The sequence below is a fragment of the Neomonachus schauinslandi genome, chromosome 4 (genome assembly GCF_002201575.2).
Source record: "Neomonachus schauinslandi chromosome 4, ASM220157v2, whole genome shotgun sequence".
NCBI classification, from domain to species: domain Eukaryota; kingdom Metazoa; phylum Chordata; class Mammalia; order Carnivora; family Phocidae; genus Neomonachus; species Neomonachus schauinslandi.
The window spans coordinates 162,518,994-162,543,382 of NC_058406.1; the positions used below are offsets into that span (position 1 = coordinate 162,518,994).

Below are 24,389 nucleotides of genomic sequence, written 5' to 3' on the forward strand. Positions count from 1 at the left end.
TATCAAAAGATACAAAGGAATTCATTAAACATACCTTGATATGGAGCACTAAATCCACGATATCGGTGATTGCTGTCTGTAACAAAATGCAGTCTGAGCCAGTTTTTGTTGCTGATAATTGGTGGTGGTATATTCATTCCAGATAACCTGAATTATAAAAGACAACAACAAAAAAATTTTTAAAAACTTTTCAGCAGTAAATGTTTTCACCGAATTGGGACCCTGAAAAATGTCTACCTGTATACAATATTCATGACATTTCATTTTTAATTTTTAAATATGAATACATTAGTTATTTTATGCATAGGAAAGTCAATCATAGAATGGTGCAACTCCAAACGTGCTTTCCAATCAGTTTGCATATATTAATAAACTGTGAACTGGATATAATTTTTGATTCACCCAAATTTATTGCCTAGATAATAATAAACATAATGGAGGCTGAGCTAATGGTGCTGGTCCTTATGCTCCTCAAGAATATATTGATATGGTTTAGTTAGAAAATAGACTTCAAAGCAATTGATATACTCTTTCCACTTAATATATTTTCCACATTGCATATTCTACAGCAAATTTCCTAATTTCTTTTCATAGGGCAAGCACTCTTTTAATGTGATTTCCAATACTATAAATTTTTGTGATTAGCTTTCATTATAATATATACTTCTATAACTCACTAGAGGTCTGCCCCAATTAACAGACAGAAAACAGATTGTATTTTGGATGTATATTTATTCTCCATATATTTAGTCACAAAGGTACCATTTCATAGTCTCCTTAAAGCAAGGTAGTTAGAGTAAAACTTTGAAACTATGCCCCAGATACTGGTCATGGTCAACAGATGAAGTAACTCTCTTGTTCTATATCTTTTGAAGATTTCCAGGGAAGCAGTTTCTCTAATTTCATTCAATAAAGGAATATTACACCCATATAACCACTCATTTAAATCCTAGGTGTGTGCAATAAAGCCAAGGTAAAATATTCCGAAAAGCTAGACTACTACATACTGAAGAAGAGTTATTTACTAAGGTTTCCTAATAACCAGTATATGATGTATCTTTACTATTATTCAAAACTTTTGCTTTTCTTCATCATACATCAAAATAACTGGTGTGTGTGTGTGTTGGGGGGTATGATTACAACTCTTCTCTCAGTGCTTTGCAGGCAGTCACTCTAGGGAACCCGTAGAAGGAGATTGGAATATATGTTGTACACATTAATTACTGTCGAGATGCAGACGTGGTGATCCAAGGACCGTTTATACAACACGTTCCCTTATTTCCCCCAAAACCTACTTTGCCACGATATTTTGGAACTAGCTATCACTTTCTGTGGATGACTATCTGCCATGCCGTAGAAATATGAATTTCACCTTTACTGTATCATTGTGGGCAGATGTATACGCACAGGTGTATAGAATGGTCTTCACAATATTACGTTCATGATTCTAACATGAACAAGATGGGTTCTATCACATACATTTCTCATCCCTCTTTCCACTTTGGAATGCATCTTCTCTAACTTTTCCCTATTAATGCCCTATTTTCTCTTTTCATAGCAGTGACCCTATTTATTGATGTAACTGGCTCCTTTTTCATATCTGAATTTAGCAAATAAAGATATGTATGTAACTTTATAATGTTAAGACTCAAGTTTTAAATTTTTACTTCTTTACTTTCAAAACTATCCAAGTTATGTTTACCTTTGCTTGTTGGTTGGTTTGGTTTAAAAAGCAATTCAATGAGAAAGTATTTAGATTTGGTACAATTATATTTTCAATAGACTAGCATGTTTCATGCCAGGTTTTGATTTACAATTTGGTTCTCCTCACTTCCTTGATTTGATGCCCATAAATATCCATTAGGGAAAGTTTAAATTATTTTTGACAGTCTGCACACATTTCTAAGTATAATGAGACTATAATACATGGATGGTTGTAATACATTAAAGTACAGAGTTTGGAGAGAGGCCCTTAGAAGATCCAATAAATGAGAAACAACAAAGACATCAACAAAAGTAAGAGAGGAGAGAAGATGAAACAGGCAATAAAAAGGATAAACTTCCCATCTTTCCCAGGGACATCAAAGATAATTTCAGCAATAGAGGGTAGAAATGACAAGTAATAGCTACTACGGAACTATAGTTTGAACTGAATTCACCTTCAGGAATTGAGAAAGGTGGAACTGAAGATATTAGAGTTGCTGTAGCTAGAGGCACAATACACATGGGATGGAGCAAATAAGGGCAATTTAACAGGGGTGCAAATAAGAAGATATTCCTGACAGCCTCAGTGTTTCAGCTTATGAAGCAGAACTATAGGTAAGCCAAGACACTGAACCATAAAGCAAGTGCACCACAGTATCTCTCCTTCCAAATGATAGTCCACTAGTATTGAATATTCTTAAAGATAATTTACACAATATGGTTTTGTCTATGTCTTATAGAGCAATCTGGAAAATGCCTGTACATATTTCTGCACCATATTTCACATGCTATCAGGACATCTTAGAAATGGAGGATTGAGAATAAATGCTGCCTAGAAAGATTCCATTAAATTAATTTAGATAATTTATTAAATATGAAAGGAGATATTTCTTAAATATAACTCATTGTTAATCCTGATACTAAGGGTTGGAAATATAGTAGTAAATAAGACAGACAAGATCCACAGTCTTGCAAAGTGAAAATAAAGAAGGTAACATAGATAAATCAATAAGATAATTTCAGATGGTGGCAAATGATGTACAAAAACATTACAGAGTAATATGATAATGTCTAGAAATGAGGTTTCACTTGTTCTAATGTCTTTTCCATTTTACACTCAAAACAGCCACACTCATGATTATGTTTTAAATTGCTAAACTGGATTTTAGGAGAATTAAATCAAAGAAAATTATGATAATGATAAATGTCATAAATTTATAACCTACTATTGTTATTTGTATCCAAGAAGAATTCAAAACCTGTCTTTTGAAAGAAAAAAAAACCTGTCTTTTGAGTAATTAATAAATTGGAATGGACATATTAAATTAATAATGACACCAAATTTCATTGCATATTCAATGTAGAAATACAGTAATACAGTGTAACTTGCCAATATTAACCTTTACAAAATTTTTTATTTATATAATTTCCTGCAGAACTAAGTAACTAAATCATAAACTGATATTTACTTATTTCTTTTAGTAAACTAATATTTAAAATCACATGGAACATTTTCTACTGTAGCTAGTGCCTTAGAGAATATGATTGTAATCAGTACAAAAAAATCAGTTAAGTGTAAGAAACCAGAGAGAATCACAGGTCTTTACCAGTTTTTAGAAGTGTCAAAATCTATTTTAAGCCTAGGTCTTTGGTTTATAACTCCCTTTTCAGATCCTTATTGCTGTCATCCGTTGACCTCTTGTTCTCAAGTCTCTTAAAGTTAACACTTGCAACAACAGGTGTCCTCTTTGTGGCTTTAACATCTATTTTTTTTTATCTTTCCAATGCCCTAAAATCATTCACACCTAATGGCCTGTCTTTCCTCATCTTTGGTACCCTCAGGCACAATCCAACCTCAAACCCATAATTATTCAAATCATCAAAAACCTCACTCTCCCAACATAGTTCTCCTGCACTCTCATAATTTTACTTCTTTCTCTCTCTTGCCCTCTCTCCCTGTCTCCCCTTTTCCCTCTTTTACTTTTTCTGACCCCATTCTTTCTCTGGCTTCCTCCGTTCTCCAAGATTTTGTGAGATCAATTGTCCTACTTTGACCTGTAAAAATTTCCTAAAATGTACTCTTTCATCTTAACTCAAGACCTTTCCATGAATTTCTCTTTACGGCTAAAATGTCTCTCTATATTTTTTACCTTCATTTGCTTACTTAATCATTCTCAGTGAAGCCAGTCTTAAAGTTTCAAGGATGAGATAAATACCAAATCTCCTCTGTCCTCACAGAGAATCTTTGCATAGTCTTATCACATCATTTATTATTTTGTATAGTAGAAAGTTTTCCATCCTCACTACTATTTACATTTCCTTTGAAGGTAGGTTATTAAATTCCTGGTGCTGAGCAAAATGACTGATGAATAGTAGATGTACACTGATGTTATTTATCAAGAAAATACATGAATATAAGCTGTTTGGGCACATGCCCTCTTTTAGTACTTCTTATGGCACTTATCACAACATTCATATGATTATACTGTACATGTTCTATAGATAAGGTGTTAGAAGCAGGAACCACATTGGATTTATCTCTGAATCCATAAGCACATTTCAAATTATAGATAATGAACAGATGCTAATCAAATTGGGTAATATCCTATTACAACATTTCTCAAAGTGTGTTCTAATAAATATTAGCCACCAAAACTGCCTTTGGGGATAGGGGAAGTTACCCCAGTCAAAAAGACTTTGAATTGTTGTTTTGTAACCATATGCCCCTTTTCTAGATTTTTTTGTAAAGTTTTAACACAGAATTTCTTAAATTTATTTCAACAATAACTCTCCCATTCCCATACTTTGACATAAAATCAAATAACGTGTTGTACAATTATTTAATAGAACCCTTTCAAAAACTGCTAATTTTATGTCTTCATTTGTGTCTGGATAGAAATGTGTTTCATAGTCCCAAGTAAAACCAGCATCTTTAAAAATAGTCAAACGAGAAAAACTCATAAAATCTCTATTATGTTCTACAGCCCATTATAAGTTAGAAAATTATTTTAGCAACAAAATTTATCTACTTCTGGGATGACATTAAAGGCACTAATCTTCCATGCCATGCAAGTCATGAGTACTGTGTGTGTGGAGTGTACAGATACCCACACTGACCAGGCTGTGCTTTTTTTCAACACAGATGTGTTTGTGTTCTTGGTTAGGTATTTAAAAGTCACTGAACTGCAGAACACACAATCTTATGTGGTTTTAACAAGAGCATTAAGAAGCTAAGCATTGTATTATGCAGTCCAATTATTCAGAAGTCAGATGTTATGAAGTCTTTACAAAGCAAATGAGAGAAGTGGCTACACTAAATTTTCTTCTCTTTCTAACCCCTCCCTTTACTGACACCGCCCTCTTGCTTATCCCCATCTCTACCCTGACTTTCGCTTCCCACATATCCCCTATTTCCCTGATCTATCTTTTAGACATTTTTCTTATAAAAATTGAATGCCGTAGAATAGTGTTATTTTTATCTAAACACAAGCTTCAGGAAAATCTCTTTATATTTCAGATATAATGTGTGTGTCTAGCTACCAAAATTTAATGAAGATGAAATAGAAAAGTTTAACAGTACTATAGCCATTTCAAAATTGAATTTGTAATTAAAAACTAGCAAAAAACCTCCACATCCAGATATTAATAGAGAATTCTACTAAACATTTAAAGAATTAACAACGATTTTACCCATTATTTTCCCAGAAAATAGAAGAGGAAGGAACACTTCTCAACTCATTTAACAAGGTTAGTTTTACACTACTGGTAAAACCAGACAAGGTCAGTACAAAAAACAGAAAATAAATAAAACTAAAAAACAAAAACAAACAAAAAACTTCAGACCAATATCTCTCATAGATACAAAAACCTTCAGTAAATATTAGCAAATTGAATTCACCAAGGTATAAAATGAATTACACACCATGACCTAGTGAGATTTATTCAAATTATATAAGGCTGGCTCAATCTTTGAAAATCAATTAATATAATCCACCATATCAACAGGCTATAAAAGAAAATTTAATGATCAAATCAATAGACACAGAAAAAGCATTTCGCAAAATCCAATATCCATTGATGATAAAAACTCTCAGCACCATGAGAGACTATGGACTCTGAGAAACAAACTGAGGGTTCTAGAGGGGAGGCGGGTGGGGGGTGGGTTAGCCTGGTGATGGGTATTAAAGAGGGCACGTATTAAATGGAGCACTGGGTGTTATACGCAAACAATGAATCATAGAACACTACATCAAACACTCATGATGTAATGTATGGTGATTAACATAACAAAATAAAATAAAATTTTTAAAAATGTAAAAAAAAAAAAACCTCTCAGCAAATTAGGAAGAGAGGGAACATTCTCAACTGGATAAAGAACATGTACAAAAACCTATAACATCATACTTAATATTGAATTACTGAATGTTTTTTGTTAAGATCAGGAACACAGTACATGACTCTTATTCAACATTGTGCTAGAGGTTTGGTTGAGTCCATAAGGCATGAAAAATAAATTAAAAGGAATATATCTTGGAAAGAAAAAAATTGTCCTTACTTAAAATGATATGATTATTTATGTAGAAAATCCCAAGCAGTCTACAAAATAAACCTCTAGAACTAATAAGTGCATTCAGCCTGGTCGTTGGATACAAGATGAATTAAAAAAAAATTCAATTTCTAAATAATAACAATGAACATGTGGAAATTGAAAAAAATACAATTGACAATTTTTTTGAATAAAATTAAATACTTAGGTATAAATCTAGTAAATCATTTATAGGGTCTGTATCAGGAAAATTTTAAAATGTAATAAAAAATCAAAGACATAAGTAAATGAAAAGACATGCCATGTCCCTGAATTGACTTATCATAGTAAAGATATTAATTCTCCCCCAAATAATCTACAGTTTTAATGCAATTCTTATTGAAATGCCAGGAAATTTTTTTGTAGACACACACAAGGTAATTATAAAATGGACATGGAAAGGTACAGGACCCAGGATAGATAAAACAAATTTGAAAAAGAAGAATGAACTCCAAGTAAACAATAGCCTTTTCAATAAATGATGCTGGGACAATTGAACAACCATAGGAAAAAAATAAACCTTAGTCTAAACTTCACACTTGAAAAAATTAAACATCTATTTATGATTTTAAAAAGTCTCAGCAAACTGGTAAAATCAAGTATTCAACCTGATAAAGGGCATCCATGAAAAAGATACAGCTAATATAATTGTGATAATTTTTAAAGGTGAATAATTCAGTGCTTTCCCTGTAAGATCAGAAACAAATTATAGATGTCCACTCTCACCATTTCTATTCAACATTGAATTGGAAGTTCCTGCTAGTGCAATAAAGCGAGAAAAGTAAATAAAAGACATGCCAAAGGTAAAGAAAAGGGTAAAGTTGTCTTTGTTTTCAGAGGACATGATTGTCTATGTAGAAAATTTCTATAAATCTACAAAATGCTAGAAGACCTTATGAATGACTTTATCAAGATCTCAGGGTAGAAAATGAATGTATAAAAATCAGCTGTAGGGAGCGGAGCAAGATGGCGGAGGAGTAGGAGACCTGGATTTTGTCTCCTCTAAGGAATTCAGCTGGATAGGGATCAAACCATTCTGAACACCTACAAACCCAACAGGAGATCGAAGAAAGGAAGAGCAACAACTCTCTGAACAGAAAAGCGACCACTTTCTGGGAGGTAGGACGTGCGGAGAAGTGAATCCGAGGCGATATTCGGGAGGATAGATGGCAGGGGAGGGGCCTCCGACGGCCGCTTCTGGCAAGTGATAGAGCCGCGGAGCACAAAATCGGAACTTTTAAAAGTCTGCTCCGCTGAGGGACGTCACTCTGGTGGCTAAGCGGGGGGGGTGGAACCCTCCGGGACAGTGTGGTCTCAGGACCCTCGGGGTCACAGAAAGACCGGGGGTGCCTGAGTGCGGCAGAGCTCCCAGGTAACGGAGCAGGGAAGCCGGCTGCAGAGGCGGAGCCCAGGTGCGGGCTCTCAGCTCAGGGTTGCCATAAACTGTGATCCGCGGCACAGTCGGGCCACTGCTCCTCCAGCAGGGACCCAACAAGCAGCAGATCCGGGGAGACTCACCTTCCTCCCCTGGGAGGAGCCACGCGGGAGTGCACCGCAGGGATCTGCTGGGTTTGGAGACTCCACACGGGGTTGGGTGCCAGAGAGAAACGCTCAGTCACAGGCCGGGTGAGCACAGAGTGCGGCCAGAGAGCGGGGAGACGGGAGTGACTGATGGCTTTTCTCTGGGGGCTCACTGAGGAGTGGGGCCCTGAGTTCTTGGCTCCTCCGGGGCGGAGATTGGGAGGCTGCATTTTCACTCTCCGCCTCCAAAGCTGTACGGAAAGCTCCAAGGGAACAAAAGCCCCGGAGAGCAAACCCGAGCAGATTACATAGCCGGGAGGGGGCAAGGGCAGGGCAATTCCGCCTCCAGCAGAGACATTTGGAAACCATGGCAACAGGCCCCTCCCACAGAAGATCAGCGAGAACAGCCAGCCAAGACCAAGTTTACCGATCAATGAGAACAGCAGAACTCCAGCGCTAGGGGAATAATGCACATAGAATCCGTGGCTTTTTTACCATGATTCTTTAGTCTTTCAAAGTTAATTTTTTTTAACTGTCTTTTTTTCTTTTTTTTTCTTTTTGAATTTTTCTTTTTCCCTCTTTCAACCAACATCTTATCAATCCCTTTAAAAAAAAAACATTTTTATTTTTCATTTTTAGAGTCATATTCTATCCCTTCATAATAGTTACCCGTATTTTTGGCTTATATATATAAGTTGTTCTCTCTTTAAAATTTTGAGATAGTTTCTTCTAACAGATTAAAATATACCCTAAATCTCTGGTATATGGTGTTTTCTATTCCCCTGCCTGATCACATCCTCTCCCTTTTTTTTTCTTTTCTTTTTTTTTCTTTTTTTTAAATCCTCTTCTTTTTCAAACAACTTCTTATCAATTCCTTTTTTTTTTTAAAGATTTTATTATTTTTATTTATTTATTTGAGACAGAGAGAATGAGAGACAGAGAGCACGAGAGGGAGGAGGGTCAGAGGGAGAAGCAGACTCCCCGCCGAGCAGGGAGCCCGATGCGGGACTCGATCCCGGGACTCCAGGATCATGACCTGAGCCGAAGGCAGTCGCTCAACCGACTGAGCCACCCAGGCGCCCCATCTTATCAATTCCTTTTATAAAATTTTTTATAATTTCCATCTTTACGGTCATATTCCATCCCTTCATCATATCAACCCTTATTTTTGTACATATATAAGTTTTTCTTTCTTTAAAATTTTGGGAGGCACTTTCTTCTAACAGACCAAAATACACCCCAAATCTAGTGTGTGGCACTGATCTATATACCAGCCTGATCATATTTGATCACATTCTGTTTTTTTGTTTTTGTTGTTTTGTTTTGTTTGTTTTTGTTTTTATCCTTATCTTTTTCCTTTTTTTTCTTTTTCTTTTTTCTCTCTTTCCCTTTCTTTTCCCACTGCTTCAGGTCTTTTCTGATTTGTTTAGAGTATATTTTCTGGGGACATTGTTACTCTGCTAGCATTTTGTTCTCTCATTAATCTATTCTCCTCTGCACAAAATGACAAGACGGAAAAACTCACCTCAACAAAAAGAACAAGAGGTAGTACCGACTGCCAGGGACCTACTCAATACGGACATTAGTACGATGTGAGATCTAGAGTTCAGAATCATCACTTTAAAGATACTAGCTGGGCTTGAAAAAAATATGGAAGTTATTAGAGAAACCCTTTCTGGAGAAGTAAAAGAACTAAAATCCAACCAAGTAGAAATCAAAAAGGCTATTAATGAGGTGCAATCAAAAATGGGGGCACTAACTGCTAGAATAAATGAGGCAGAAGAGAGAATCAGTAATATAGAAGACCAAATGATGGAAAATAAAGAAGCTGAGAAAAAGAGAGATAAACAACTACTGGATCACGAGGGCAGAATTCGAGAGATAAGCGATACCATAAGACGAAACAATATTAGAATAATTGGGATCCCAGAAGAAGAAGAAAGAGAGAGAGGGGCAGAAGGTATAATGGAGCAAATTATAGCAGAGAACTTCCCTAATTTGGGGAAGGAAACGGGCATGAAAATCCAGGAAGCACAGAGAACCCCTCTCAAAATCAATAAAAATAGGTCAACACCCCGACATCTAATAGTAAAACTTACAAGTCTCATAGACAAAGAGAAAATCCTGAAGCAGCTCGGGAGAAGAGATATGTAACCTACAAGGGTAGAAACATTAGATTGACAACAGACCTCTCCACAGAGACCTGGCAGGCCAGAAAGGACTGGCAGGATATATTCAGAGCACTAAATGAGAAAAATATGCAGCCAAGAATACTCTATCCAGCTAGGCTGTCATTGAAAATTGAAGGAGAGATAAAAAGCTTCCAGGACAAACAAAAACTAAAGGAATTTGCAAACACAAAACCAGCCCTACAGGAAATCTTGAAAGGGGTCCTCTAAGCAAAGAGAGAGCCTAAAAGCAAGATAGACCAGAAAGGAACACAGACAATATACGGTAACAGTCACCTTACAGGCAATACAATGGCACTAAATTCCTATCTTTCAATAGTTACCCTGAATGTAAATGGGCTAAATGCCCCAATCAAAAGACACAGGCTATCAGACTGGATTAAAAAACAAGACCCATCGATATGCTGTCTGCAAGAGACTCATTTTAGACCCCAAGACACCCTCAGATTGAAAGTGAGGGGGTAGAAAACCATTTACCATGCTAATGGACACCAAAAGAAAGCTGGGGTGGCAATCCTTATATCAGACAAATTAGATTTTAAACCAAAGACTGTAATAAGAGATGAGGAAGGACATTATATCCTACTTAAAGGATCTATCCAACAAGAAGATCTAACAATTGTAAATATCTATGCCCCTAACATGGGAGCATCCAATTATATAAGGCAATTAATAACAAAAGCAAAGAAACACATCGACAACAATACAATAAGAGTGGGGGACTTTAACACCCCCCTCACTGAAATGGACAGATCATCTAAGCAAAAGATCAACAAGGAAATAAAGACTTTAAATGACACACTGGACCAAATGGACTTCACAGACATATTCAGAACATTCCACCCCAAAGCAACGGAATACACATTCTTCTCTAGTGCCCATGGAACATTCTCCAGAATCGATCACATCCTAGGTCATAAATCAGGTCTCAACCGGTACCAAAAGATTGGGATCATTCCCTGCCTATTTTCAGACCAGAATGCTTTGAAACTAGAACTCAATCACAAGAGGAAAGTCGGAAAGAACTCAAATACATGGAGGCTAAAGAGCATCCTACTGAAGAATGAATGGGTCAACCAGGAAATTAAAGAAGAATTTAAAAAATACATGGAAACCAATGAAAATGAAAACACAACTATTCAAAATCTTTGGGATGCAGCAAAGGCAGTCATAAGAGGAAAGTATATACCAATACAAGCCTTTCTCAAGAAACAAGAAAGGTCTCAAGTACACAACCTAACCCTCCACCTAAAGGAGCTGGAGAAAGAACAGCAAATAAAGCCTAAACCCAGCAGGAGAAGAGAAATAATAAAGATCAGAGCAGAAATCAATGAAATAGAAACTAAAAGAACAGTAGAACAAATCAACGAAACTAGGAGCTGGTTCTTTGAAAGAATTAACAAGATTGATAAACCCCTGGCCAGACTTATCAAAAAGAAAAGAGAAATGACCCAAATCAACAAAATCATGAATGAAAGAGGAGAGATCACAACCAACACCAAAGAAATACAAACAATTATAAGAACCTATTATGAGCAACTCTATGCCAGCAAATTAGATAACCTGGAAGAAATGGAGGCATTCCTAGAGATGTATCAACTACCAAAACTGAACCAGGAAGAAATAGAAAACCTGAACAGACCTATAACCACTAAGGAAATTGAAGCAGTCATCAAAAATCTCCCAACAAACAAAAGCCCAGGGCCAGATGGCTTCCCAGGGGAATTCTACCAAACATTTAAAGAAGAATTAAGACCTATTCTTCTGAAACTGTTCCAAAAAATAGAAATGGAAGGAAAACTTCCAAACTCATTTTATGAGGCCAACATTACCTTGATCCCAAAACCAGACAAAGACCCCATCAAAATAGAGAATTACAGACCAATATCCCTGATGAACATGGATGCTAAAATTCTGACCAAAATACTAGCCAAAAGGATCCAACAGTACATTAAAAGGATTATTCACCACGACCAAGTGGGATTTATCCCTGGGCTGCAAGGTTGGTTCAACATCCGCAAATCAATCAATGTGATACAATACATTAACAAAAGAAAGAACAAGAATCATATGATCCTCTCAATAGATGCAGAAAAAGCTTTTGACAAAGTACAGCATCCTTTCTTGATCAAAACTCTTCAGAGTATAGACACAGAGGGTACATACCTCAATATCATAAAAGCCATCTATGAAAAACCTACAGCGAATATCATTCTCAATGGGGAAAAACTGAGAGCTTTCCCCCTAAGGTCAGGAACATGGCAGGGATGTCCACTATCACCACTGCTATTCAACATAGTATTGGAAGTCCTAGCCACAGCAATCAGACAACAAAAAGAAATCAAAGGCATCCAAATCTGCAAAGAAGAAGTCAAACTCTCACTCTTTGCAGATGATATACTTTATGTGGAAAACCCAAAAGACTCCACCCCAAAACTGCTAGAACTCATACAGGAATTCAGTAAAGTGGCAGGATATAAAATCAATGCACAGAAGTCAGTGGCATTCCTATACACCAACAACAAGACAGAAGAAAGAGAAATTAAGGAGTCGATCCCATTTACAATTGCACCCAAAACCATAAGATACCTAGGAATAAATCTAACCAAAGAGACAAAGGATCTGTACTCAGAAAACTATAAAATACTCATGAAAGAAATTGAGGAAGACACAAAGAAATGGAAAAATATTCCATGCTCATGGATGGGAAGAACAAATATTGTGAAGATGTCAATGCTACCTAGAGCAATCTACACATTCAATGTGGTCCCTATCAAAATACCATCCATTTTTTTCAAAGAAATGGAACAAATAATCCTAAAATTTGTATGGAACCAGAAAAGACCCCGAATAGCCAGAGGAATGTTGAAAAAGAAAAGCCCAAGCCGGCGGCATCACAATTCCGGACTTCCAGCTCTATTACAAAGCTGTCATCATCAAGACAGCATGGTACTGGCACAAAACAGACACATAGATCAATGGAACAGAATAGAGAGCCCAGAAATGGACCCTCAACTCTATGGTCAACTAATCTTTGACAAAGCAGGAAAGAATGTCCAATGGAAAAAAGACAGTCTCTTCAACAAATGGTGTTGGGAAAATTGGACAGCCACATGCAGAAGAATGAAACTGGACCATTTCCTTACACCACACACAAAAGTAGACTCAAAATGGATGAAAGACCTCAATGTGAGACAGGAGTCCATCCAAATCCTAAAGTAGAACACAGGCAGCAACCTCTTCGACCTCAGCCACAGCAACTTCTTCCTAGAAACATCGCCAAAGGCAAGGGAAGCAAGGGCAAAAATGAACTATTGGGACTTCATCAAGATAAAAAGCTTTTGCAAAGCAAAGGAAACAGTCAACAAAACCAAAAGACAACCGACAGAATGGGAGAAGATATTTGCAAATGACATATCAGATAAAGGGCTGGTATCCAAAATCTATAAAGAACTCATCAAACTCAACACCCAAAGAACAAAGAATCCAATCAAGAAATGGGCAGAAGACATGAACAGACCTTTTTCCAAAGAAGACATCCAAATGGCCAACAGACACATGAAAAAGTGCTCAATATCGCTAGGCATCAGGGAAATCCAAATCAAAACCTCAATGAGATACCACCTCACACCAGTTAGAATGGCTAAAATTAACAAGTCAGGAAACGACAGATGTTGGCGGGGATACGGAGAAAGGGGAACCCTCCTACACTGTTGGTGGGAATGCAAGCTGGTGCAGCCACTCTGGAAAACTGTATGGAGGTTCCTCAAAAAGTTGAAAATAGAGCTACCATATGATCCAGCAATTGTACTACTGGGTATTTACCCCAAAGATACAAAAGTAGGGATCCGAAAGGGTACGTGCACCCCGATGTTTATAGCAGCAATGTCCACAATAGCCAAACTGTGGAAAGAGCCAAGATGTCCATCGACAGATGAATGGATAAAGAAGAGTGGTATATATATACAATGGAATATTATGTAGCCATCAAAAGGAATGAGATCTTGCTATTTGCAATGACATGGATGGAACTGGAGGGTGTTATGTTGAGTGAAATAAGTCAAACAGGAAAGACATGTATCATATGATCTCACTGATATGAGGAATTCTTAATTGCAGGAAAGAAACTGAGGGTTGCTGGAGTAGGGGGTGGGGTGGGAGGGATGGGGTGACTGGGTGATAGACACTGGGGAGGGTATATGCTCTGGTAAGCGCTGTGAATTGTGCAAGACTGTTGAATCTCAGATCTGTACCTCTGAAACAAATAATGCAATATATGTTAAGAAAAAAAAGAAGAAGAAGAAGGTAGCAGGAGGGGAAGAATGAAGCGGGGGAAATTGGAGTGGTAGACGAACCATGAGAGACGATGGACTCTGAAAAACAAACAGGGTACTAGAGGGGAGGGAGGTGGTAGGATGGGTTAGCCTGGTGGTGGGTATTGAGGAGGGCACATTCTGCATGGAGCACTGGGTGTTATGCACAAACAATGAATCATGGAACACTTCATCTAAAACTAATGATGTAATGTATGGGGATTAACATAAGAATAAAAAAAAAACAGCTGTATTTCTGTGCCTTAGCAATGAGCAATTGAAAATTGATTTTTTTTAATTATAGTATCACTTGCAATATCATAAAAATAATTGAAACAGGAATAAATATAACACAATGTACATCATTTTTAATATGCTTTAAACTTCAAATAATATATAAGTCATATTTATATACTTAGATAACCTAAGTAGATAGAGAAATATGCCCACATTCATTTACAGGAAGATTCAACATGGTTTGATGCCATTTTTCCCAATTAATATATAAATTCAGTATAATTCTTGTGAAAATCTCAGTGGAAATGAATTATTCTAAAATTCATGTGGAAATATAAAGTACTAGAATAACCTTTTTTTAAAAAGAACTTAATTGATGATTCATGCTAGTTGATTTTAGACTATCAATCTACAGTAATAATGAGGTGCTGCTGATCTGATAAATACACAGATAAATGGAAGAAAATAGAAAGTCTAGAAATAAATCTACAGATATATGACCAATTGATTTTTAACAAAGAATTCAAAGTAACTGAATGAAGAAAAAATATCATCTCGACAAATGGTGTGGAACTGAATATTTTAATACAAAAAAATAAGGAAAAATATCTCAACCCTACATAAATATTAATTCAAAATGGATCATAGACATGAATGAAAATGCAAAAAATATTAAAACTTCCAGAAAAATGCATGAGAGAAAAATTTGTGGATTAGTGGGAGATTTGTTAGTTAAGAGAGAAAAAGCATGGATCATTTAAAAAAAGATAAATTGGGCTCCATATTTTAAAAAGTTCTGCTCACGAAAATACATTATTAAAAAATGAAATGACAAGCCATAGACGAGGAGAAAATATTTCTAATGCACATATTTAAAAAGGAAATGTATCTACAAAAGAGAAAGAACAGATGACTCAACAAAAAAAAAATGGGTAAAAACTTTGAACACTTCATGGAGGAAGAGATACAGAAAACAAAGAAGCACATGAAAAGATGCTCAAATTAAAATGAGATATCACTATCCACTTAGGAAAATGACTAATAGGAATATTCCACTGAGAACTAATACACTCATTAAAATGGTTATCATTTAAAAAGCTGAAATTACAAGATTAGTGAGAATGAAGAGCAATTTGAACTTTTATATCTGGCTGATGGAATGCAGTGTAGTACAGCCACTTTGAAAAACAGGTTAGCAACTTCTTACACAATATACGATTATCATTTAACTTAGCAATCACACTCCTAGTATTTACCTAAGAGAAATGAAAATGTATGTACATGCAAAGACTTGTACACAAGTTTTTGTCTTCATTATGTCTTCATCTTCATTCATAATCACCAAAAACTGACAAGTGGTCAGTTTTTATAAAATATATATATATAATAAATATTTATTTATATTTATATTTTATATGTTTTACATATATTTTATATATATCATATATATATATAAATAGATCTGGTGCATTCATACAATTATGCTTTATCACTAGTAATAAGGAATTAACTACTGATACTTATAACAATATAGATGAATCTCACAAGCATTGTAACAGAAGAATTGATATACTACATACTATGTGATTGTATATTGTATAATTTTTTTCATATGACATTCAAAGAAAAGGAAAGACAGTCACAACAGTGGGTGAGGGAAACATTCGATATCTTTATTTTGGCTACATGATTGTATATTTGTAACAATGCATAAAATTGCACGCCTAAGAAGATTCAATTTTAATGTAAATTACTCTTCCATAAACCTGACTTTAAGAAAACAAATAGTTTTAAGAGATTTTTGGCTTGCCTGTCAATAACATTAACAAAATAATGTGTATATTTCTTGCTTGGAGCGAATAATTGGAACAAAATAAATGTATTCTCTCAAAGGAAAGGACAAGAAATCATTTTAAATTCTTGAAAAAGATCCTCCTCTTTATGACTAGAGAAATCAAACCTCAAATATCATTATATATATATATGCAAATATATATTCAAACTATGAATATTCTAAATTGTTTTTCCTTGTACAATAAATACTTCCAGTTTTAACCATAATTACATCCCCAATATATTTATTGCCAATGCATGTTTTTCTTTAGGTCTCCTGAGTTGATATTGATACCAGGAAAATGGTCTAAAAAGCAAATGTTTGAAAAGAAAAAAAATGTAAATTAGCCAGCCATTTACTTTATCTGCTTGAGTCTAATAATTTCATTTATCTTTCTCACTGAACTAACTAAAATAAATAGTTTTGTTGGAGCTAGACTTCATTTTTTTTATGTCACAATTTTTTGAAACATAGCAGCTAAAGAACATAGAAAATGTTGAATTTAAATGATCAGTGTATGTATACTCAAGTAATGGTTACAGTATAATTCCGAACTTTCCCATAATTTTTTTCATATTGTAAGCACAACAATATATGAATGCTTTTGAGTCAATGACTAAATTTTTAATTGTACCTCTATCACTAAACAGAGAGCTCTTATTTCTACTTTCTTGGAAATGGAAATTGAATAGCTTCAGATTTATTCAGTGAGATGTAAATATCTTCAAAGAACCATTCAAGAGCATCACTGATATTTTCCAAATACCATCCATATGTAAAGTACTATACAAGGAAAATGTAAAATACTAAAGATTATATGTAAATGAGAAAGGATATGGTTAAACAGTCCAAAGAAGGTATACCTCAATTCCGCTCTACTTCCCTTTCCCTCTCTCTCCCCTCTGAAAATCACAGAAACAAATCAAAATAAACAAAACAAAAACATTTAGAATAGAGTTTCTTAAAACAGAGTATATTATTCCTATTTCTATGGATTATCTCAATTTCACAGATTCCCATACTTATAATAAATAAGTACATAATAAAATATATAATCTGCCAAACTTGTTAAATATGATTTATGTGGGCTATTAAAATTTTCACAAATCCCCTAATTTTCTCACTTCTCTACTTAAAGTATTTAAGCAGACATTTTAGCAAATGAACTACTCACATTTTTTGCCAGGTTAATATTGGTAATAATAATGTACAATATTTATTGAGGGCTAGTTACTATGTACTGCATATTATTCCAAGCATACTCATTTAATTACAGAAAATAATACCTGTGTATATGAAGTGGAGATTTAATTATGGTGGATTGCTGTACAATACGTAAATTTGTAAATACTGCTATTTTATTGGTTGGAAAACCATCACAGTGTTTATTCCAACCATTCTAAGGGAAGGGGCCATTATAATTTATAGTTACATAATCCAATGGGTAGTAAAAAATTGTTAAACTCATATAGTGTCTGATAGTTTAAGACAAGGCTTATAATCTCTCAGAAAGCTTAAAATGACTAATGCATATCCGTAGTGTCCAATGCAATTACTTTAGTACATATTCAATGTTGTTTTTTTTATTTTAGAGGTGTTACTTTGTTTCCCCTTTACTTATGCCATCGTCAAGCATGTGACTTCTCATAAAAATGCCTGATGAATATTTTCCACATCATTTACCTTTTTATTTTCCTGTATTAGTCTCAGTAATTTTTCTTCCTCTCAATTTATTTTATAAACAGTCAGGTTTTAGATTACCTCAAGTCTGGTGTATTGTATTACATTGAACACTTTATAACTTTACTTGGAAAAAATCATTTAGAGATATAATTATCTTTTTTACTATGTTTTTAATTTTGATATTAATTGTGAATCAATATCTATAAAATTCACAAACTCCAAGATCTCACATTACTTTTGCTTAGGACATCAGGGAAGGATTGAAAGATTTATCATCCTTGACAAAAAAAAAAAAAAAAAACACAGCCAGGCAAAACAAAGGCTGAAAACCGTGTTTTATTAATTTCACAGCAAAAAAATGCAAACATACCTAGGAAGAATTTTGAAATAAATGTAATAAAGGAACTGTTTATAGAGTTGTGGGACAGGAACCAAAATGGAATGCTGTGGTACCAAGGGTAATAGGGGTTCCATATTACCTATAGTCCAAATGGGAATTGATTTCCACCCTGTGAAAAATGGGAATGCCTCCTCACAGTGAGACCTGGTTCTGGGGATTATTCCAGGGAATAAAATCAGTCCCTTCTCTGGCTAAACTCTCAAGGAAGCCAGTGAGCAAGGGAAGGCAGAGCAAGGGGGTTGAATTTGGATTGTGGGTAAAGAGAAGGGGCAGAGAATAACAGCATACTTGTCAATGTGCTCATTGTTTATTTAAAGATACCAAAGATACAAGACTGTCTAGTCACAAGACAAGAAAATTATAGCCTGAATATGCATAATAGAATATTTAAAGCCAAACAGTCATAAAGGCAATATAAAAACCATCACAGAAGGATAGATACTGTTGAGAGTAAAGTCTTTTTTCCTAAGCTAAGAAGCCATTCAACAAATAGTTGACAAGAGGCTTCTATACACCAAGCATTCTTGCTAGGGTTGCATGAGTGAACGCAGTGCCAGACTTTTCTTTGTAGTGGAAGAACATTATATAATAGGTTTTAGCAAGATGCACAGCAGAAATGGTTAATCTGTGTATAATGAAGTAGAGGAGAGTAAAAGGACTGGGTCATCAAGGGGTGCATGGTCTAGGAAACTTTCTCACCTCCCCTAATACTCTGAGTAAAAGGGACATATTTTAACAAGGTGAGTGTGAACTCTCTGGTAGCTCTGGGAAGTGTCCCTTATGGTCCATGGAAAAGCTGGGGTCCCACAGAAGAAAAGGAGCTCTTGACTGGAAACCCTTGCAAAAACCACAACTCTGGAGAGACATTAATATAAAACATGCAGTTGAACCACCTCACACCTGTCAGAGTGGCTAAAATTAACAACACAGGAAACAACAGATGTTGATGAGGATGTGGAGAAAGGGGAACCTTCTTACACTGTTGGTGGGAATGCAAACTGGTGCAGCCACTCTGGAGAACAGTATGGAGGTTCCTCAAAAAAATGGAACTACCCTATGACCCAGCAATTGCACTACTAGGTATTTACACAAAGGACACAAAAATACTGATTTGAAGGGGCACAGGCACCGTGATGTTTATAGCAGCATTATCAACAATAGCAAAATTACGGAAAGAGCCCAAACATCCATTGACTGATGAATGGATAAAGAAGATGTGAAACACACACACACACACACACACACACACACACACTGAAATATTACTCAGCCTTCAAAAAGAAAGAAATCTTGCCATTTGCAATGACATGGATAGAGCTAGAGTGTATATGCTGAGCAAAATAAGTCAGTCAGAGAAAGATAAATACCATAAGATTTCACCCATATGTGGAATTTAAGAAACAAAACAGATGAACACAGGGAAAAGAAAAAAAAAATAGAGGGAAGGAGACAGACCATAAGAGAGTCTCAACTATAGAGAACAAACTGAGGGTAACCAGAAGGGAGGTGGGCTGGGGGATGGGCTAAAAGGGTGATGGGTATTAAAGAGGGTACTTGTGATGAGCACTGGGTGTTGTATGTAAGTTACGAATCAGTAAATTCTACATCTGAAACTAATATTACACTATATGTTAACTAACTGGAATTTAAATAAAAACTTGAAACATTAAAAAACAAAGAAAACCACATGCATTTGTCTCTGGCTTTCCCCCCTAAAATAGAACTCTATACTGACAGAATTTGTAATGGTTAGAGTCAAAAACTGACTGCCTTTTATTTTTGGATATTTCCTTTTTTTTTAATGCCATTTTATCTTCTTATACAATTTTAAAGCTAATAACTATTAACATGACAAACTGGGAATGGGTTCTCCCCTTCTATATCATACTTCAGCTCAGATACAGTTTTGCTCTCAGAGAGTTCTCCAAATATATTTTAAAAATAGAATGTATTTTAAAACTAATTTTATATAGTATAGTGTTCTATGAAGTCCGTTGAATTAGAAGTGTTCACTAAATTAATATCATAGTAGAAATATTTCATCGTATATTTTTATGAATATCTTTGAATAATGTTCACCGAATAAACACAATAGTAAAACAAATTTAAGCATATTGTATCTACATTTCCCTTCGAACGGTTTGAGTTAAAAAAAAATATGGGTTTATAAATATGAATATAGACATTTGTATTTAGGATCTTTTAAATATTCATATTTATAATTTATTTTATATAACCAGATTTCAGATAAATAATATTCAATAAGAATAACTTCAATTAAATAGACTTATTTTTACGAAGAAAGTTAAATTGTTATATACAATTAGCTTATGAGTTCATGTGAGAGATACATTCACAAAAACAATTTAAACATACTTTTGCGCATGTACACGCACAGAGTCAAGAATTTATCTAGATAAAGCATTAATTATGGATTTATCCCCTCTAGGATACCAATCATATTAACTATATTTCTCATGGCTTCCACACACCTTTATTTGGGTTTTGTCTTTTAGAAAGAGGAGAAAGAAGAAAAGGACATTGGTCTGTGTGTGTGGATTGGGACAGTAAAAAGTACTTTGAAGAAAAAGACGAGAAGAAAAATCCTATTATGCTGATTAAAATAAACAACGAGAGATTGCAGAATTGACCACATAGTTGGCAACAAAAAATTAAATAGGTAAAAATACATGCCCATACTCCAAAATGAACAGTGTCAAATAAAATACTTTAATATTTCCCCTTTAATTTTTTCAACAATGATTTTTTTATTCAACATTCCCTTATGAGTATTAATTGATCATTCTGTAAGTATGGGTACCCTCCAAGGTGGTGGGGATAGGTATAAAAAAAAAAGGAAAAAGGAACTAAAGATACAATCCTCAAGGAGCTTCTATTCTGATTGGAAGAGAAAGGTAATAAACATCAATGAATAAATATACAGCATGCCAGGTAGTGATAAGCGTGACTAGTAAAACTAAGTAGTGTGAGCAAGATAGAGAGTGATACAGTTAGACAGATCTCTGATAATGTCCCCCTTAGCTGAGTTTTGAAGGAAATAAAGGCATGAGCCATGTAGTTATATAACATATGGCATATACACAAAACCTCGAACAGGGCTCTATGGCTGGGGTGAAGTGACTGAGAAAGGCAAAAGTTATAGATGGTATTTAAGGGTTAGTAGTCAGCCAGGTTGTATACAATCTTGTAGAGTTATTGTACAGTCTTGAAATGTCATTCCCCTTTAAATGTGAAGCCACCAGAATGTAAAAACAGTAGAGGAGTGTCAGGTCTGATTTGCATTTTATAAAGACTGAACTGATGTGTTGAATAGAGGGGGATTGCTATAAGAGGAGGCTGCTTGAATTATTAAGTGATAGTTGCTGACAAAGTCTAGGAATAGAGTCACGGCAGCAGAGGTTGATAGGTGGTTTTCTGATTTAAATTTGCTGAGAGTCAAAGGAGTTTGTGAGAAAGGAGTCAAATGTGACTTCAAAATTTTGGTTAACTGAGAAATGGAGTGTCTGCAACTGAGATGGAGAAAACCATCAGAAGTGGATATCTGGGAGGAAATAGTGGGAGCCCAGATTTGGACATGTGAAGCTTGCAGGACTTATCTGAAATCCAAGTATATCTTTCGAAGGCGCAGTTGGAAACAGGAGTCACTAGCATATACATATGGTAATTAAAGCCACATTTCTAGATAATTGTTACCAAGCAATTGTGTAAATAGAAGAAGATCAAGAATTCACTCTGTTTCTGGTTCTGTCCCTTAAGGTCAAATCCAGAGGCAGTATGGAGGGAGAGATGGAAGGAGAATTTGGAGAAAGTTTTCTCCAACAATGGAATATGTGGGTCATGCCTTGAATCCCTCTACGTAGTAACCGTGGGAAAGCCAGGTTTGAGGGTGGGAGAATAAAAATAGGAAGGATGATGTTAGAATTCTGTCTCACTTTTCATCTTCTCTTGCCTTGGGATGTCAGTGTGCTGCCCCTACACAGGGGTAATTCCTCAATTCCTCCTCTCCTTCTTCTTGCTAAGTGACACAGAACTGTCACTTAGAACTCTGGAGCAGGGAGGCTTTGTGAAAAAAAAAAGACCACTAGCCTTGGAAATGATTTGTCTAACCTCTGATCCAAATCTACTTGGCTGGTAGAGTTTGGTTTAAACTCACACAGTCCAATTTTGAAGCACATTATGGTTATCAATTGGCATAAATAATGTTTATATTAATGATATTGAATGTTTTATTCCATCACTTTGTTTTTTGCTTTCAATGTCAATTTTTTCTGAAGAAAATAAAGCAGTTATGTCTGTATTATCTCACTGTGATATTCTAAATTGCACTCATGCTTAGAAAGCTATTTCTATTCAGAAATTAAATGAACCTATGTGTGAACCTTGTACAATATATTTTTGCTTATATTTTATGCATTTAAATCTTTAATCTGTTTGAGATATATTTTGGTGCAAAGTGGGAGGAGAGGCCATTGAATTTTTTTCCCATATAGCTGCCAAGTTTCCCAGTATCACTTAAAAATAATTCCATTCTCCAGTTTCTTATGGAGATGTTTGCTTTATCAAAATTTGTGTTCTAATATATACTACAATTTTTACTTTGTTTCATTGATCACATCTGTTTTCATGTGTACCTACAATATTATGTAATGATTACATCTCTTTATGTTTCTGTGTTCATGGCTAGTACAAAGAGCCAACTTCATTATTACATTTTCTGGGAAAAGTTATAGTTGTTTCCCCCTGTACTTTTTCCAAATTATTACCCAGTTTCTGAAAAATAATTGTTGAAGTTCTAATTAGAATTTCAGTTGTTCATTTGGAAAGAATTAACAGTCCAGGCCAAGGTTAAAAATCTGGTACAACAGAACCAAAAAATCAATTAGAACGAAGTATCAACCCAATGCAGTTATCTGTTTTCTTTGATATCTCTCAGTGAAGTTGGGTAGTTTGCCTTACAGCTCCTTCACATTGCTTTTTAGGATACCCTTCTTCATTTCACATTTGAAGAGTCTGATATTGTGTCCTCGTAATATCTTCAAACTGCTTGTTGCTTCTAATGAGTTTTATGTGTTTATCTTAAATCTAGTTAGTTACTTGCTATATCTTATTAATTCTAAGTGTTCTTAATTCCTCTAGCTTTCCTGGATTTATGTGTCTCTTCCTTTTAAATTAAAAAAAAAAACCTGCTTCAATTTCACATTTTATTTCTTTAACCAGAACTTCCAGAACAATGTGAAATATGTACACTTTTAAATAGAAATACAGGGATACAAGCAGAGCTGGAAACTTGTAATTAAAGAGAAAATTAGATAGAAATGGAACTAAGACTGCTGAAGGAAATATTACAGATCACTCAGCCACTTGGACCTTAAACTTGCTGCTCCTAATCCAACCTCTTCCTGGGTGAAGGAAGCCAACATCTATGGGGCTCTTTAAACCAGAAATTTGGGAATCACTCCAGAATCTTCATATCTATTTACTTCCAATTTATCATCATTTTTTTAATTTACTGTTACTTCCTAAATATTACCCTTCTGAATTATCAGGATTTAGACCAGATTCTCAACGAATATAATCAAAATTATTACAATAGCTTCCAAACTCATTTCACTATCTCCAGACAAAATTCCCTTCACTTTATCATATGTGCTGTCAATGCAGTATTTTTGCTAAAAAGAAAATCTAACCTGTCACATCAGTCTGTTGCTTAAAATCTTTAGCTGTATTCAAACCAATACAGAATAATTCACCCTTAAACATAAACATCCAGAGTTCTGCAAGACTGGAATCTAATTTATCAACTAAATCTCAGTTTCTCAATTTGTTCACCTCCTTGCCTTGCTCTTGCTATAATAAAATTTTTTCTACTTTTGTGGAGACATGTACTCTGTCATAGCTAAAC

At 35.0% G+C, this 24,389-nt stretch overlaps 1 protein-coding gene across 3 annotated transcripts in view; it reads right to left on the reverse strand.

Moving 5' to 3' along the window:
* The window catches only part of CSMD3 (CUB and Sushi multiple domains 3), a 1,204,765-nt gene that overhangs the window by 766,684 nt on the left and 413,692 nt on the right, over nucleotides 1-24,389 (reverse strand). For all 3 annotated transcript variants that reach the window (XM_044914284.1, XM_021688378.1, XM_021688377.1), the window contains exon 6: nucleotides 35-147. In XM_044914284.1, coding sequence (XP_044770219.1) covers nucleotides 35-147 — 113 coding nt within the window. The remainder of the gene's footprint in view (nucleotides 1-34; nucleotides 148-24,389) is intronic.